Source organism: Pinus tabuliformis, chromosome J (assembly GCF_031772625.1).
Source record: "Pinus tabuliformis cultivar Carrire ecotype Pingquan chromosome J, CPIR1, whole genome shotgun sequence".
NCBI lineage: Eukaryota > Viridiplantae > Streptophyta > Pinopsida > Pinales > Pinaceae > Pinus > Pinus tabuliformis.
In genome coordinates this window covers 19,876,130-19,893,221 of record NC_142295.1, presented here as the reverse complement: position 1 = coordinate 19,893,221, position 17,092 = coordinate 19,876,130, and the positions used below count along the sequence as shown (strand labels likewise).

The 17,092-nt window shown below is 39.2% G+C and overlaps 1 protein-coding gene across 1 annotated transcript; it reads right to left on the bottom strand.

Annotated features, from left to right (window-relative positions):
• Positions 1–995: 995 nt before the first annotated feature.
• Positions 996–16,880, bottom strand: LOC149225203 (Tetratricopeptide repeat (TPR)-like superfamily protein). The gene is made up of 3 exons (XM_089376988.1): positions 16,343–16,880; positions 1,925–2,113; positions 996–1,837 (listed from the first exon to the last, which is right to left on the bottom strand). The coding sequence occupies exons 1-3, from the start codon at positions 16,505–16,507 to the stop codon at positions 1,472–1,474; spliced, it is 720 nt and encodes a 239-aa protein (XP_089233114.1). The 5' UTR covers positions 16,508–16,880; the 3' UTR covers positions 996–1,471.
• Positions 16,881–17,092: the final 212 nt, after the last annotated feature.

The window sequence follows — 17,092 nt, the reverse complement described above, 5'->3', positions numbered from 1 at the left end:
TTTTCTGTCTTAAAGAGTTGCTCGAAAAAAAAGTTGGGGGGCTGTCGAGGTGGGGTGACCAGGCGTCCCCCTATTTGGGAGGGGGTCATCTGGACCCGAGACCCCCTCCTTTTGTGGGAACGCATCTCCCATACTAAGCAAGTGTTTCTCATGCATTTCCCCAAAAGGGAATGTAGCAAAACGTTTCCCATGCATTTCCCCAAAAGGGAATGTAGCAAAACGTTTCCCTAGGCACACCTCCCTCCTCCACCCCCAAAGTGTGGAAAATGTGGGGGCACATCCCTATGGAACATTGCTGAAACATTGAGTTCATAGCTAACAAGCAGACACCAATCTAAACCCTGGTCTAATATGCATCTCGAGGATGAGAAGCTCAAGGTTGCATAGCTCGAATTCCAATACTTTGTAGTGTAATACATTGACATTTGTGTGAAGCTCAAGATATGGAACCTCAATGTGCATGTCAGACCTGGGATTAGATGGGTCTACCAATGTCCATATACCATTCACCTAAGACACCCTATAGACTCAAGACATCATTGAGGAGTTGATGGACTGCCCACCCGAAACAAGTTTTAATGCACCTCGCTTATCTCGGTGCCATTAATATGTCCAGAAGTTTTGGATATTTTCACCTTAGCACCACAAACAAAGGCCAATATACAAGCTTTGTCGATTGCCCTTAACTTTTTACATAAGCACAAGTTCAATGCATCGAAATCAAATATATTATTTACTCCAAAAAAATTAATGATTGCACTCTGATATCTGGTCCCGACTACTATTTCAAGTAAAATTTTGAAAATGGAAATCGTAAGGTCAAATATCTAGTTAACGAAGCAGACACTGTTGGCCTCTGTATTCGTGAACAAAATCAAAGATACCACTCTTCGTGTCACTTCTGTCATATAGCAACTAGAAAAATGAAACTTTCTTGCATGTGTGACATTTGATTCCATTCATTTCAATACACAACCACAACAATTCCTGGCAAATGAGAAGAATCATTCAATTTACATATACAACTTGCCAAATATTCAAATATCATGTCAGCAATGTTGCATTTGAAGGAATGGACTTGCTCTGTGCGTACAATAATACAGCAATTTATTTCCTCTTCCACAACACTAACTCCTAGAGTATCCCGCATGAATTTAACAGCAAGAAGCCTGCTATCAGCTTCAGTAAAAATGAATCAGTGCATCTAAAATACATCCCTGCCAACTTGATGTTGACTCACATTCAAAGTCCTTTCATATTGTGGTAATGATACTTTTCATTCACTTTGCTCTGAAATAATTACCACATTTTCTGTAGAGATCTTGTAGTTTCAATATCCCAAGCAAAATCTCCTTCTCGACATGGATTGAAGCTTTTAATTCTACAAATCACTTGAGCTGGTGATGCTATAGCTATTCCGCTGAACAGCTGTCATTTTATACAGATCAATTCTGCCTCCTATAATCTAAAATTATGTTACAGGTTGAACTCCGACTGTTCTTAGACGAAACCGGTAATGAGGTTCAGAGTCCTCATCCTCTTCGTCATCACTTGAATCACTTTCCACTTTATCCCATCTAGAATAATCCAACCCAGAGTGACCTTTTGGCTTTGGTATAGCATCCCATCCTTTTGGGTGTGATGTAGATATCCCTTGGGATGATGAAGATGATGACTCTGAATTTGGGGACGACTCTTGAGTTGATTCATTTACTGGAAACTTCTGAGTTGGGGAGCCATTCAATGGGGACTTACGAGTTACAGGTGAGTGGCTCTGTGTTTCTTCCGCATCAGAAGCAAGTACCTCTTCTTCAGATTCAGGTATAGGAGCCAATGACTGCAAAATGCGAGAACAAAGGAAAACCTTAGTACAGCATTAATGGAAATTGTAAGCAGCAACTAGATGCTTAGATAAGAAACTCACTAGCTGTGTTCTCAATCGAGCTTGTAGATTCCGATAAACATCAGATGATGGATTAAATTCAATAAGCCTATTGACATCAAAGAGGGCTGAGTGATAGTCCTTCATGGCCACCAGTGTCTGTGCCCTCAGCATCAATGCTCCCGAATGCTTTCGGTCTAGTTCAAGCACCGCACTACACTCCTCAGCTGCCTAGAATTTTCAGTCAAGCAGTCAGACCATAATATCAAGACACTTAGCAAGCACACAGAAACTGTTTTCAGTCTTTACTCACTACCAGAGATAAAACACACAACATAGGAATGTTAACAAAAAGCATGATAACGTCATAAAAGATAACATAATAAGATGTTTGGAATAAATATTAGCTAAATCATTGATTGCCAACAACGAAAAAATCCCTAACAATAGGTTACTACATATAAGGTCATTCCACCACCAGGAAAACCCAAATACTAGATAAAAGTTGAAACATTCGTTTAAGGGGAATGCTAAACACTGAGTAAAATATGCCACTTAACTAACTCCTCTTACTCCTGATTTACAAACAAGAAAAGACGATCAAACTATCAATGTGTTTATTCACAAATTACAATTTACAAATAATAAGCATCATAGAGGAGCAGTACAATGACCTATTTTTCAATTTACTTGTCACCAGCCTAGATCCATCCTAACCCCAGATCTATAAACCGCCTAGAGAAATAAAATCCCTTGAAGTTTAAACCTTTTTGACAGTGGTGCGAAAACTTGTGGACAGGTTTGCACCTCAAGGAATTTGATCCTTCTCAACACTTAATAGATCTGGGGTTTAGATGAATTGAGGCAGGTTATTATTAACGTATACATGTGTGTGAGAAAAGTCAACATGATGTCAGGATTACACTAACTCACTCATGACACCTCCCCCATATTGAGCCGTATAATGTGCCTCAGGACAGAGATATTAATTACCATGCAAAGCTTTTGCTGCCCATACCCACCCATAGTGCTTAGTAATGTTGCTGTCAGTTCATATGCATTATTTAATAATTAAAACTTAATATTCAGAAACAAAGAGGCTCTAACTCAGCCTATGGACATCAATAAACGTTTTATTGCATATGAGGCAGCACTCTTTCTTACCTGAATCCATTCCCTCTTCTTAGTAGAATTTTAAAATATAATGAAGGACAAGAAGGCTCATGATAACAAAAAAATTGGTATGTAAATTACTGAGTGCTGAAGCATTACTAATGATTGGATACACAAAATATTTTGTTTCCCTCTTTATGTTATCTCTATTTATCATTGCTGAAAAAAATCAGTGATTCGGTGTTGACAAAAAATCGGCGAGGGTCCAGAATACAACTTCTTCGTAACATTGGCAAAAGAATCAGCAAAAATTGGCAAACCACAGTAAGCATTAAAAATTACAAAACATTTTTATTTTTTAAACATATAAACCAACACCAACATCAAATAAACACATTAGCACATAAATATGGGAAAAACACCAATATATATAATGTAGTGGATGCCAAATCAAAAATGATATATCAAAGTCAATACTGAACCCTAAACCCGAATAGCTGTCCAATCAAGAACTCAAAAGAGAACAATCAATACAAAATGACATCAAATATATAAATGTATCTCATCATCATGAGTTATCTACAATGAAAAACCTAGCACCTAGCTATCTATTACCAATGACCTCTCCCCCTTCTATGGGAAAGGTCATATCTCGCTTGCCACTAAGTTCCTACACAGTCTATTTGACACCAACTAGAGGGTGTAGTTGTAACACTGTGTAGGGTGGTGCTGATGCTGCCACATCACTCTTCATGACGTCAAGGGCTCCTTTGCCCTCCAAGTTTGTTTCTCTTCTCTTGCCCTATGCAGCTACCGTTGCTCCACCTTTAACCACACAGATGCCTATTCCATAATAGGTGCCTCGTACTCCACCCTCCACTAAGACACATGTTAATATTGTCAAAGGAAATGGCATCCACATCAAGATTTTCTCCAGCTGCGTCACCCATAGTCAAAGGTTGTAGTGGACATATACCAAATCATTAAGACATGAAAATCCCAACTTGTAAGAGGGTCCTGATAAATTTGATGAGTCTTGAGAGTCATAAATTATATAATTGTAATTGCGCAGTTGAAGTTTTAACCTATTGCGCTTCTTTCAGCATATTTTTTCAAACACATTCCAACTGCACTTGCATCCTAAAGTGCTACAAGTTTGGCTAACGACTCGAATGAAAAACTTATGTAAATTTGGAGCTCTTGCACCATAATTTCACCACCAAACATCTAGAATAATTAAGAAAAAAAAAGACTTAAATTACATTTCAATACAATGGAAAATAGGAATTAAGGAAGACATAATTCAACTTGCAAATAAAACACAATTAAATTCTAAAATTCTAAAATCTAATGGCTTACGTGCCATCATAACATTGCTTTTATTGACAACATCAGCAAAGCCAAATAGTTTGTTAGCATCCCAATACATCTCCATGTCATGATTCTCTGTTCTTGGAGCATCAACATCAAATACCATCCTCTGGAGACATGTTAGGAGACCTTCCATCACCTCACCATCAAAATCAAAGTTGCATGAGTAAGCATAGGGAAGGTTGAGGAAAATTTTGCTGCATAAATGGGCTAATAGAGCATCCCAGTTCATTGACCTTCAATCAAATACTAGATCATCATGTATTTATCATATCAGAGGGTGCCCTTGCCCACATAGAACCATTATGGAAGCTGCCAAAGCCATGTTTCGTGATAAAGAGTTACCAATGTTTCTATGGGGAGAAGTTGTGAAGGCTATTGTGTATGTTCAAAATAGATGCCCACATCGAGTCTTGGATTATGACTCTCGAAGAAGTCTTTATAGGCGAGAGACCAAATGTTTATGTTCATGTTCCTAAGGAGAAGAGGACAAAGTTGGAGCCTTCTGGGAAGAAGGGAACTTTTGTGGGCTACGATGAAGATTTAAAGGCCTTTCGGGTCTATATTCCAACTTGCAGGGATGTTATCTTTGATGAAGATGTTGCTTTTTGAAAGTCCAAGGGTTCACACTTGGACTCTAATGATGAGATATAAGTGGCTCTGAAGAATGTGGAATCGAAACCTAAAGAACCTGAACGGGTAGATCAAGATCCTCATGAAGAATCTGATGATCATGAACTTGTTGAATCTCCAAGAGCCATTGTACCTGAGACTAGAAAGAGACATGCCTGGCTTGAAAGAACATTGAAGGAAGTTGAAGGACATGTTGCAGCTCATGGGACCTTCAGGGAAAGCAAGAAGTCGAAAAGGTACTCTGGTTATACAACCTTGATGTGCAAGATCATTGAATCCGAGCCATCCACCTATGAAGAAGCAACTGAGGAACAAGTTTGGAAAGATGCTATGACTGAAGAATATCAATCTATATTGAAGAACGATGTTTGGGAAATTGTGCCAAGGCTTGAAGGAAAGTTTGTTGTGCCTTCAAAGTGGATTTACAAAATTAAGCATGTTGCTGATGGAAGTGTTGAAAAGTACAAGGCTAGATTTGTGGCTCGTGGATTCTCCTAGAAAGAGGGAGAGGATTATGAAGACATGTTTGCTCTTGTTGCTAGGTATGCATCTATTAGATCTGTCATTGCTCTTGCTTCTATTGCAGGTTGGAAATTGCATCAAATGGAAGAAAAAATTGCTTTTCTGAATGGGGTCATTCAAGAATAAGTCTATGTAGAATTTCCTTGAAATTCTATAACTGCTATGATGACAAATGTGAAACTAATTTCATTGCACCAAGACATAGAATTCTCTACTAAATAAGCAGCGGAATAAAAACAGAGATAATGAACCAGTCACACACAATAACACAGTGTTTTTCTAGGGAACCCAACTGGGGAAACCTTTTGATTTGCTATAGAATTTTACTAATATAATTCTGAGCAACTGATCTCTTTACAAGGAAACACTATTTCACTAGAGAACAAGCTTGTTCTCATTGCTAACCATTTGCATGAAATCTCCCTGCAGAAAACCTGACCCAGCTCCTCAATCCTTGAGCAGTCTCTGCCCCTATTTTCTCGTGTTGGAAATCTCCTATTTCCTAGTGCAATAGTGGCCCATTTTCTTTAGGAATTCTTCCTAATTCCTAGCTCAAACCTACACAATGAATGTCTTCTTGTCACAGCGTATGGATCGTCCAAGGTACGCTCTATCCATGACAAGCTCTCATACACAAAACCTTGTGCATACAAGAATGATCAAAGATGTGCCTTCATCCTCCTTTTATATTATTCGATCATGCTATATCTGGCAAGTTCGAATTTAGAACACGAGTGAAGTTAGACTTGTTAACTAAGTCGAACTGCTAGTTAAAAAGTCCTTGCTTCAATCAAGACTTGAAGCTCATCAACTCGTTCCCTTCTAAATGTGAACTTACACTTGGATAGCCACATAATTGAGCCTCCAACTAGCGCATGAACAAACTAATTCGTCCTTTTCCATGAACTCATACTTAAGAAAAGAAGAACACATTGAAGTCTTTCTTGACTAAAGCACTAGTCAAAAGGAAGACCTTCTTCGCTACACTTTTCAACAGTCTATATTGAGCAACCGCAGGGTTTTGAGGTCCATGATAGAGAAACACATATTCGCAAATTGAAGAAAGCCTTGTATGGGCTAAAGCAGGCCCCTCGTGCATGGTATTCCCGTATTGATGGTTATCTCATGAGTCTTGGTTTTAAGAAGGGCAATGTTGATCCAAACTTATATTTTAAAGTTGTTGATAGGGAGCCCTTGATGTTGTTGTTGTATGGGGATGATTTGTTTATGACCGAGGCTGAGGTTCTAATTGTCCAGTGTAGGAGGGAGTTGGTATCTGAATTTGAAATGAAGAATCTTGGTCTCATGCATTACTATTTGGGATTGGAAATTTGGAAAAACCCTGATGGAATCATTGTTTGCCAAGGCAAATACACTATTTCGATCCTTCAATGATTTGGTATAATGGACTGTAAGTCCATGGACACTCCTATGGTGACTATTAGTTTTTGGTAGCATCGAATGTGCTCTAACCATGAAAATTGGTGGATAGGCTAAGGCACATGAGTTCTAAAGAACCCAGAAACCATTTGGTGAAATTCCACCCAGATTGTATTATATTAAAATAATTAATGTTTTTAATGGGGTTCCTAAAACTTAGGAAAATTAAAGTATTAATGGGTATTAATCAAAATATGGGTGATAATGATCTAAAAAGCGGATCAAATCAAGTTTTAATCTTATTCGTTGATTAGAGACTTAATCTTGGTCGTTGAAGTATCAACGAGAAAAGTATAAGGAGGTTTGGGGTTCATTTGGAAACACACACGAAGAAAACAAATTCATCTAGAGTTCGATTTCTGGGGCTAGGAAGCTGAGAATTCGAATTGAGTGATCATTCTACAGCAGAGGGGCAGGGATAGTTTGGGAATACTGGGCAGAGAGGTGAAGAGACACTAATGGAGGCAGTGCAACAGCTAGAAGGACTGACGTTGGGCCAATATGGGCCTACACAGGCCTGACGTAGAGCCAGAAGGACCAGCGTAGAGCAGAAGCTGCCCTCCACGCAGAAAGCTGGAACTATCGAGGAACTGTTGGAACAACCGGGAGAGGTTGACACAAAAGTTCCAGAGGCAAAAGAGACAGTGCAAAAGCTGACGGAGAGCTTGTAAGGCTGACACAGTGCCAGCGCAGAGATAGTCGGGGTTAGCTAGTTCTGTTGTTGGATCACTCGAAATCTGCCAGGTGAAGTGAGGTAAAACTCACTCAGTTTTCCGCCATTATATTTTCTCTACCATTGGATTGTCGAGAGGGCATCTAGCGTTGTATTCAGAATTACTGCTTAATAATAGAAAACCCTCATAGTTGTTGCATCGTTTTCCCACATTGGGTTTTTTCGAGAACTATTTTGTCCAAAAATAATTGTGTCCTATGTGTCTTGTTCCTTGCTTAGTTTTATGTTTCATGTAATCAAATTTAAAGTAGTGCCGGCTGCAAAAGTAATTTACATCAGTATTCAGAAAATAACTTGATAATGTATATTAAAATCAAGTGGGAGAAGTAAATTCAGTTTTGCTGCAATAGGGGTTCCTTGGAGTAGGAATTTTCACATGGTATCAGAGCATTGATTTTAAAACAGGAAGAGCAGATCCAGCGATGAGCAGAGAGGTCAATAGCTGCATTTGGCAGCAATTCGAATCCCCTTATAGGGATTGCGCAGTACCTTGAGACCAGAGACTGATCAGCGCAGAACAAGGTTGGCAGCAGTGTAGATGGCACAGTGCAGAAGTCAACAATAGCGGAGAAGATTGAGAGGGTCAGAGACTAGTAGCAGTCATATTCCCACATTCATGGCATTATGTTGGACATAGTTAGTTCAGAAATTTGAGATGCTTTTCCGTTGCTAAGCAGCAACAATTGCAAAATGACGCAGTGCAGAGCTAGCAGTGGCAGTGATAGCAACAGATGCAGAGGGAGCTATAGTACAGATGCAGCGGATGCAGAGGGAGCTATAGTACAGATATGCAGCAGGGGCAGTGGCAGTGCCATGGGTAGCAGCACAGTAGCAGCAGCAGCACAGTGTTGGTGGAAGCAACAGTGAAAAAGGAGATGCTTCAAAAACAGAGGAGCATGCAGTTGGACATTGTTGCTAGAGCACATTCCTCGCTAAGAGGGAGTGTTAGTTTTTGGTAGCATCGGATATGCTCTAGCCATGAAAATTGGTGGAGAGGCTAAGGCACATGAGTTCTAAAGAACCAGAAACCATTTGGTTAAATTCCACCCAGATTGTATTTTATTAAAATAATTAATATTTTTAATGGGGTTCCTAAGTTTAAATTTAGGTAAATTAAAGTATTAATGGGTATTAATCAAAATATGGGTGAAAATGATCTAGAAAGCAAATCAAGTCAAGTTTTAATCTTAGTCGTTGATTAGAGACTTAATCTCGACCGTTGAAGTCTCAATGAAGAAATGTATAAGAAGGAGGCTTGGGGTTCATTTGGAAACACACACGGAGAGAACGAATTGATCTGGAGTTTGATTTCTAGGGCTAGGAAGCTAAGAATTCAAACTAAGTGATCATTCTGCAGCAGAGGGGTAGAGATAGTTCAGGAATACTGGACAGAGAGGCAGAGAGACACTAGTGGAGGCAGCGCAGCAGCTAGAAGGACTGACGTTGGGCCAATCTAGACCCACGCAGGCCTGACGTAGAGCCAGAAGGGCCAGCGTAGAGCAGAAGCTACCCTCCATGCAGAAAGCTGAAACTATCGGGAAATGTCGGAACAACCGGGAGAGGTTAATGCAAAAGTTCCAGAGGCAGAAGAGACAATGCAGACGCTGACGCAGGGCCTATGCAGGGCCAACGCAGAGATAGTCAGGGTTAGCCAATTCTGCTGTCGGATCAGCTGGAATCTACTGGGTGAAGTGAGGTAAAACTCACTCAATTTTCTACCATTATATTTTCTCTGTCACTGGATTGTCAGGAGGGCATCCAATGTTGTATTCAGAATTACTGCTTAACAATAGAAAACCCTCAGAGTTGTTGCACCAATTTTCCCGCATTGGGTTTTTTCTGGGACTATTTTGTCCAAAAATACATGTGTCCTATGTATCTTGTCCTTTGCTCAGTTTTCTGTTTCATGTAATCAAATTTAAAGTAGTGTATGCTGTCGAACTAATTTACTTCAATATTCAGAAAATAACTTGATAATGTATATTAAAATCAAGTAGGAGAAGTAAATTCAGTTTTGCTGCAGTAGAGGTTCCTTGGAGTAGGAATTTTCACAGTGACGAATTTGAAGAAGATCTGGGATTGTGAGTCTGATTTGATTGATCCCTTTATGTATCACAAATTGATTGGCTCGTTGAACTATTTTGTGAATACTAGACCTGATATTTGTTACGCTGTGAACACATTGAGCCAATTCTTGGTTGAGCCCTGACATATACATTGGGTTGCAATGAAACATATTCTGAGATATTTGCATGGTACCATTGAAAATGGTTTGAGTTATGCTTCTAATGGAGAATGGCAGTTGCATGGATTTATTGAAGTTGATTGGGTTGATAGCTTTGATGATAGGAAGAGCACCTTTGGATTCTATTTTGGCTTAGGCTCCGCTATGATTTCATGGTCTAGTAGAAAGCAAAATTCTATTGCTCTAAGTACAGTTGAAGCACAATATATTGTTGCATGTTCTGCCTGTTGAGAAGTTTTGTGGCTTCGAAAATTGTTTGTTGGTTTGCTTGATCAAGTGTTGGAATCAGCCATTATATATTTTGATAATCAAAGTTGTGTGAAGCTTTCTGAGAACCTAGTGTTCCATGACAAGTCAAAGCACATTGAAATTACGTATCACTATATTTGGAATATTGTCCAGAGGGGAGCTGTGAAGCTTGAATATGTCCCTATTGATGAATAGGTTGCTATTGTGTTGACAAAGTCATTGTCCCGTACAAAGTTTGCTTATTTCAAAGAACAACTTGGAGTCGTTGAGAACCCCTCTCTGCGAGAGAGGGAGCACTAACTAAACAGCATCATGTGATGGACAATCTTCCTTAGGCTGTGACCGAGAGACCTATGGATTGGTCAAGAAGATTGTCACTCCCCTAGGTCAATGGGCTAGGAAACCAGTGAGTTTGGTCAGGGAGATTGGTTCTGAGGAATGGATTGATCTTGTGTTCTCTCCCTTAGGTCGTGAACCGAGAGACTATATAGTCAAGGATTGAGATAGGGATTCCTCCCTTAGGCTGTGGGCTAGGAGACCTTGTTTGTGGTCGGGGAGATGTACCCTGTGTATATGATTGAGATATGGATTCCTTCCTTAGGTTGTAGGCCAGGAGACTGATGTACCCTGTGCATGTGTTTGGTTTGGTCCCACTGGTCAGTGGGATACTGACCTGGATGCCATGGTGTTGTGGCTATTGGGATGTGTTCGATGTTGTGTATCTTTCCTTATGTTGAGATTGATGATCTCTCCCTTAGGCAATGTGTCGGCCCTCAGGAGACCTATGGATTAGTTGGGGAGATTAATCTTGATAAAGAGAGAGACTTGTGTTTATCCCTTAGGCTATGAACCAAGAGACCTGTGGATTGGTTAGGGAAATTGATTTTGAGAGAGAATGAAGAGTACCTCCCTAGCTAAGAGGGAGTGTTGAAAAATGATGTAGCTGTGGTCGATATTTTCATTGGAAATTAATGGAGACAATTCATAATTTTGACTTTGACCAAGTCGGGCTCACGAACATTAAGTCGGCCCCACGTGTGTGAAAAGGCACCTCCTAAAACTCATATAAATAGAGATGCATTGAACCTCATTCGGACACACATCTCATCATCACACACATTCATTTGAAAATCACAAAGGCTAATCCACGTGTGCGAAGGAGTCAAAGGAGGATTTCTGACCAACGTTTACCAACTTCATTCTATCTATTTTGACTTGCGTTGACTTAGGTTGTTTTGGATCTGTTTGACCAAGTTCTTGACTATTGAATAAGGCCGAAAAGTTGTAGATGATCATTAAATTGTTTGACTAAATTTTTAGCTCGTTGACTTCTGTTGACCACAGGGTTTGATTGAGGCATTTGACTGAGGATTTCAGGGACTTTGTTGATTGAGATGGACTGAATTTCGATCCCCCTATTTCAGAGCTTTCACAAGCTGAATTTCGGTCTTACTATTGTAGACATATACTTTGACTAGAGTTGACTTTCTCTCTCTTTCTTGATTGGTTTTGACTTGGACATTTTGAGGTCAGATTTGGAATCTTGTTGGAATATTCTTTGATGTACTATTGATGAACAAAATTTCTCTCATAAAGAAAGATTGGTTGGGTTTTCCCCTTATGGTTTTTTCCCTGGCTTGAAGCCTAATTTCTAATGTCTCTTGTCTCTTGTTTATTTTTCATGTGATCTCTATTGCTCTATGTGTTTATTGTTGAAAGTGAATGGTTGAAGTTTTTCATGTATAACTGCTTTATGATTGGAATGCAAAAAGAATATATATCATTGGAAGTAGTTATCAATTTTGAAAAACTACACTAGAAAATCAACACAATTCCTCACATGTAGGGCACTTATACCCATAGTATTCAAAATTGGCCAGTTCGAACTGTAAACTGATCAAACCAGTTGGTTCATTAGGCAAAGCCATCCAACCGATAGACAAACCGATTTTGAACCTTGTGAGCTAGGGTTTATGGGCCTAACCAGTCAATTTATTGCCAAGCTGGCCGCGGACCCCACAAAAAGGTGGTTATATGCTTTTTGAAGTGGTTTTGAGGAAAACTAGGGGTTGTTCCCTCCAAAAACAGCCCCTCCAAACCTTTAAAAGCATGCCTCCCCTCTCATTTGCCTCACATCTCTCAACCCAAGCAATGTTGGCAATCAGTGGTAATGCTAAATTCTGAACGTAAAAGTCACATTTCCTTTATCTTTCATTTTCATCCTTTCACTTAAATTTGTCATATTACCACGAAATGACCCAGGATGTTTGAGAATGGTTTCGACCTCATTGGATTTCATATGGAGTAACTAGAATTTTAGATCTCACTCAAAATCCAACAAACTTAATAGTTTTCAGGATTTGGGGGATTGCAATGTTTCCATTTGATTCTACCATGCATGAGGATATGAGATTGGCATTTGATCAAGAGCATGAAGCCCTTTAAGTACCCTGATGTTGGTGGCATTGATTGTTGAACTTTGTTGATGTTGGTGGTATTGATTGTCGAACTCCTATACCATAGCTTTAACAAAACTGCACCCTTCACTAAAAAGAAAATATAATTGGCGAGGCATGCTAAGCGTTTTCTACCATATTATAAGGTTGAGGAGATTAACCCTTCACTCCAACCAATTTTTGGTTAGGCATGTTAAACTTTTTCAATTTCTACCATATTATAACGTTGAGCAATCCAAGTCTGAAGACAATGAGAGAATGACAAAACAGCAGAAAATGTGAAAAACTAAAACTTATAAATCTCAAAGAATATATCTTAATAGATAGACTATCAGCCAAAAACTCCCAGAAAAATCTTACGGAAGAAAACACTGGGTTGTCCCATGGACCTTCCTCTCAATTAAAGCTCCATCTTTTTTTATTCAAGGGTGCATGGTTGGTTCTTCTCAAATCTCAATAACAGTCTTGCAGTTAAGAATAGACTGCACCATTCTAGTTTCACAGATAGTAACTGCGTTACGGGGATGTAAGGTCACTCAAAGATTCTGGGAATGGAAGTTATAGTACTCTTACCTTCATTGGGAAGGGTTTATTTTATGCGACAAGTGGATGATCAGACAATAAGAAAAGGTATATGGGATACCCTACAACTATTAGCCATCCCCTTCCTGTGGAAAAGGTGATGTTGGGCAACCTTCAATGAGAATTGTTGGCTTACAAAGGAGAGTTATCTGTTCAGTATCATGCTAGGATAAGCAATCTTAGGAAAAAACTTAACTCTTTTACAATGGGTGCCAAAGCAGACATCTTGGCTTTTCTTGCCTACGTTAAGGGGGGAAACTCCCCTAGTAACCTACCTATACGGTGACTCATTAATGCAGAAATATATGATGTATCTTCTTGGGTTCAATAACGAAATATAAGATGCATTTTTGTTTCTCAGAAAAAAAGTTATACCATGGAAACATGCACAGAACACACTACACAAGTCACAAAGCTGTCAGCATCTATACTGATGATGGAGAACCTGCACATTAGCACCTTGAGAACTCTAGCCATATGCTTATACATGACTTGTTTCTCGATATGGTCTCTAGCAAGAATAATAAGATTTGATTTCTATATAGGGATTTGTCAAAGAACTGGTTAACAAAAACTGTATATAGCAGTGTAACAGATGGCTTGGAGGATGCACTAATATTGAAATATAATTAAACATAACTAGCTTGAATATAAACCAAGCTTTGGAGACAGTATCATATAACAACCAATGCCAATAGTCAAGTAAAGAATGCAAGCTATTGTCTTGCAAAGCAATTATGTTGGTTATTATATTCAAAGAGCTTATCCATAGATATGCAAATTTTACTCAAGAAAACCATCTGAGGATATCCACCTTTATTGCCACAGATTTGAAGTGGGTGCCATACAATCACCATTTTCAATTTGCTGATCTTTATTCTGGATTTTTACTGTGTAGAATATATGAAACGTCTGACGTTTGGGTAGACACTCATCAGGCACACATAAAGCTTCTTTTCTTTATGTGCCCTTGATGATCGGTAGAGCGTCCACCCAAAATGTTGGATGTTTGGTATATTCTACACAGTAAAATCCAAAATAAAGATCAGCATATGAATTCATACTGTGGAAATCTGCATACTCAGATCATTTTCAATACTCCAGTAAATAATTAAATCCATTACCTTGCAAAACAATGTTACAAGTCATTAATTCTTGTGAAAAGATGCACTGAAATTCAATTTTTATTTAATATTGCAGCTAGACGTGAAATTGTTCAATAGAAAAGTTAAAACCCAATTCCAACACTTGAGCGAAGAATGCAAGCCATTATCGTGCAGAACAATGATTTACGTCATTTGTTTTGGGCAAAGATGCACAAATGTTAAAATTACAATCAATATAACCAGCAAAGCCAATCCAATCATATTACAACATGCAAAAAGGCCATCATATAGGAACAAATTGCAAAACTCGAGTAAAGAACAGACGATGTTATCTTTTAGAAGAACGATATAGGTGTTCGATGTTATCTTTTAGAAGAACGACATAGGTGTTCACCAAGGATCCACTTATATTCAAATTTCTCTTGGTATAACCAGCTAATGAATTGCATCCTTATCACCTCCAGATGTGAAGTGCCTATCACAAGACCCTTAACTGCCTATCACAAGACCCTTAACTGACCTAGGAAGTGAAGTCAGTATTAGATAACAATGAATTCTGCCAATGGGTTGTTGATTCACTGATGAGCTGGACAGAGTGTTAAGCCATCCACAAGGGTTCTGTTTTCACTGTGGCATGAGTTTCAAAGTTATCTGTGTGTGCCTGTAATCAAAAGGGTATGTAGCCCGGTGAGAGAGAATCTCACCAGCTGGGGGAGTTGGTCCTGGGTTCGATTCTTAGCCTGTCCAGTGTTTTGGCATGGCATAAGAGCCATGGTTGTGGCTAGGAATTCTCAAGCTCTAAGTCTAAATGACTGGTGTGTCCTGGGAAGGAGTGTTGGAATGTTAACCCACACCTGAATATGAAGTTATACTGACATCAAACGGACATGTAGCTCAGTGGTAGACCAACCCACCGGCTAGGGGCAGCCGCTGGGTTTGATTCCTAGCCTATCCAGTCTTTCCACTTTCCACGAGATAAGGCATTGTTACCGAGGCCACAAATTTGCCCAGAAAGTTATTTTTCACCAGAATCTGGTGATTTGTTTTCTGATTTTGGAGTGTTTGAATTGTTATTTAAAGTGAAGTGTTTGAATTGTTTTTTAAAGTGAAAATGGATTCAGCATCATCAACCCAAAATCCAAATCATAAAGTTTGACAGCTATAGCCCTGATTTTCAAAAAATTCTCCGGATTTTGGCAAAAATATCATGACAAATTTGTGGCCTCGGCAGACTACTCAAAGAGATAACGCCAGAAGCAAGTCCCAGGCGATTTTGGCGGAACAGATAAGCCTGGCATATGGCACCCGACCCAAAGAAAGTTTACTCCTTACAGTGTAGCCCCTCGGGGCAAGCTTCTGGAAGCACTTTAAAAAAAATACAACGAATTCTAATTCTTAATTGCAGAAGGGAAATTGCAATCATAAACAAAAATGATGTGGGTCATTCTTATTTAGGGGAAAGGATGCTACGATATTCAATTTTTAGCTTAACAACCGTTTGGGAGAATCCACCATTGTTTCCCCGTCATTTAAACAGGGTCTCATCAAATGACCAACATCAATAGGAAACGAATTAAATCTATCACGTTGCAGAACAAGGGTTTAGGTCATTCTATGTAAGGCAAAGACGTACTGATATTTAAATTTTACATGCTACAATAACCTAAAAAAAATCCATCCTTATGGCCCCGACATAACTTTGGTCTCTGATAAAAATCGGAGACCAGTGCCCGAGTAAAGAACACAAGCCATTGTCTTGAAGAACAATCATGTGGGCCACTCCCTTATGGCTAAAATTGCATCGATACAGAGTTTTTACTTAATATGCCAATCTTAGGAAACCTGCCGTTATTGCCCCCGTATAAAGTGGGTATCAGATAAAACCAAATGCCGGATACTCAATCATAGTTTAAAATCAATGATGTGAAGTGGTTTAAGATCAATGATGTGGGGCAATCTCTTCCATAATTGAATAGATGTACAGAAAGCAGAACGCGATGTGATACCAACCTTTTTGAAATTCTGGAGTTTCAGATAGCAGGCAGCCCTGTTGCTGTGCAGTGCGATTTTGTGGGCATCCAGCTTGGCCACGGCCAGAGCCTCTGTGTAAAGCTGCAGTGCTTCTTCATGACGACCCTCCCTGTATTTTTGATGGGCTCTCTCTGTTTTGCTCATTATCCTATATGCCCTTTGCTTGGATTATACAGAATGAAATGAACCCAATAATGATTAGCAATCAATGGATCAAGTGAGTATTCATCTGGAAGGAAGTACTGTGATCTATTTATGGGTGATCATCTCCTGGTTGTTCATATCCTTGGCATTTAATTTGGGATTGGAGGGAGACATGGCCCATCGCTTATTTATGTGAAACAAGCTCTTACACGTTGTCAGCCAACACATCAAACAATACCCACCATGTGCAGATTTTGAATTTTTTTTAATTCCTCTGCACAACAGAGGCGTAAGGAGGGACCTGATCCGAATAATATGTGCCCTAGCTATTTCACTATTGTAGTTGGGATTATGCTAGAATTCGAAACTAACGTTCAACGAATTTTCTCTGCCACAAGGTCGTTTCCTAATTTTTGTCACTCAACATCTTTGTTGAAAATTTCTCCTACACGTGTCCTTGGTTTAACTCTTATGGATATTCTTTACCGCTATATTTTGAATACACGTGGTACGCCATTTTTTAGAATATGCGGAAAACGTGCCTGTAATTGTCGAAGTTGGAAGAATAGTTGGAATCAAAATCAA

Bases quoted from the DNA above. Each gene is read 5' to 3' on its own strand.
- LOC149225203 (XM_089376988.1), bottom strand. From the start codon at position 16,507: ATGAGCAAAACAGAGAGAGCCCATCAAAAATACAGGGAGGGTCGTCAT. The intron at 2,114-16,342 runs GTTGGTATCACA...TGAAAATTCTAG, and splicing joins AACTCCAGAATTTCAAAAAG to GCAGCTGAGGAGTGTAGTGC. The intron at 1,838-1,924 runs GTGAGTTTCTTA...CGCATTTTGCAG, and splicing joins CTCGATTGAGAACACAGCTA to TCATTGGCTCCTATACCTGA.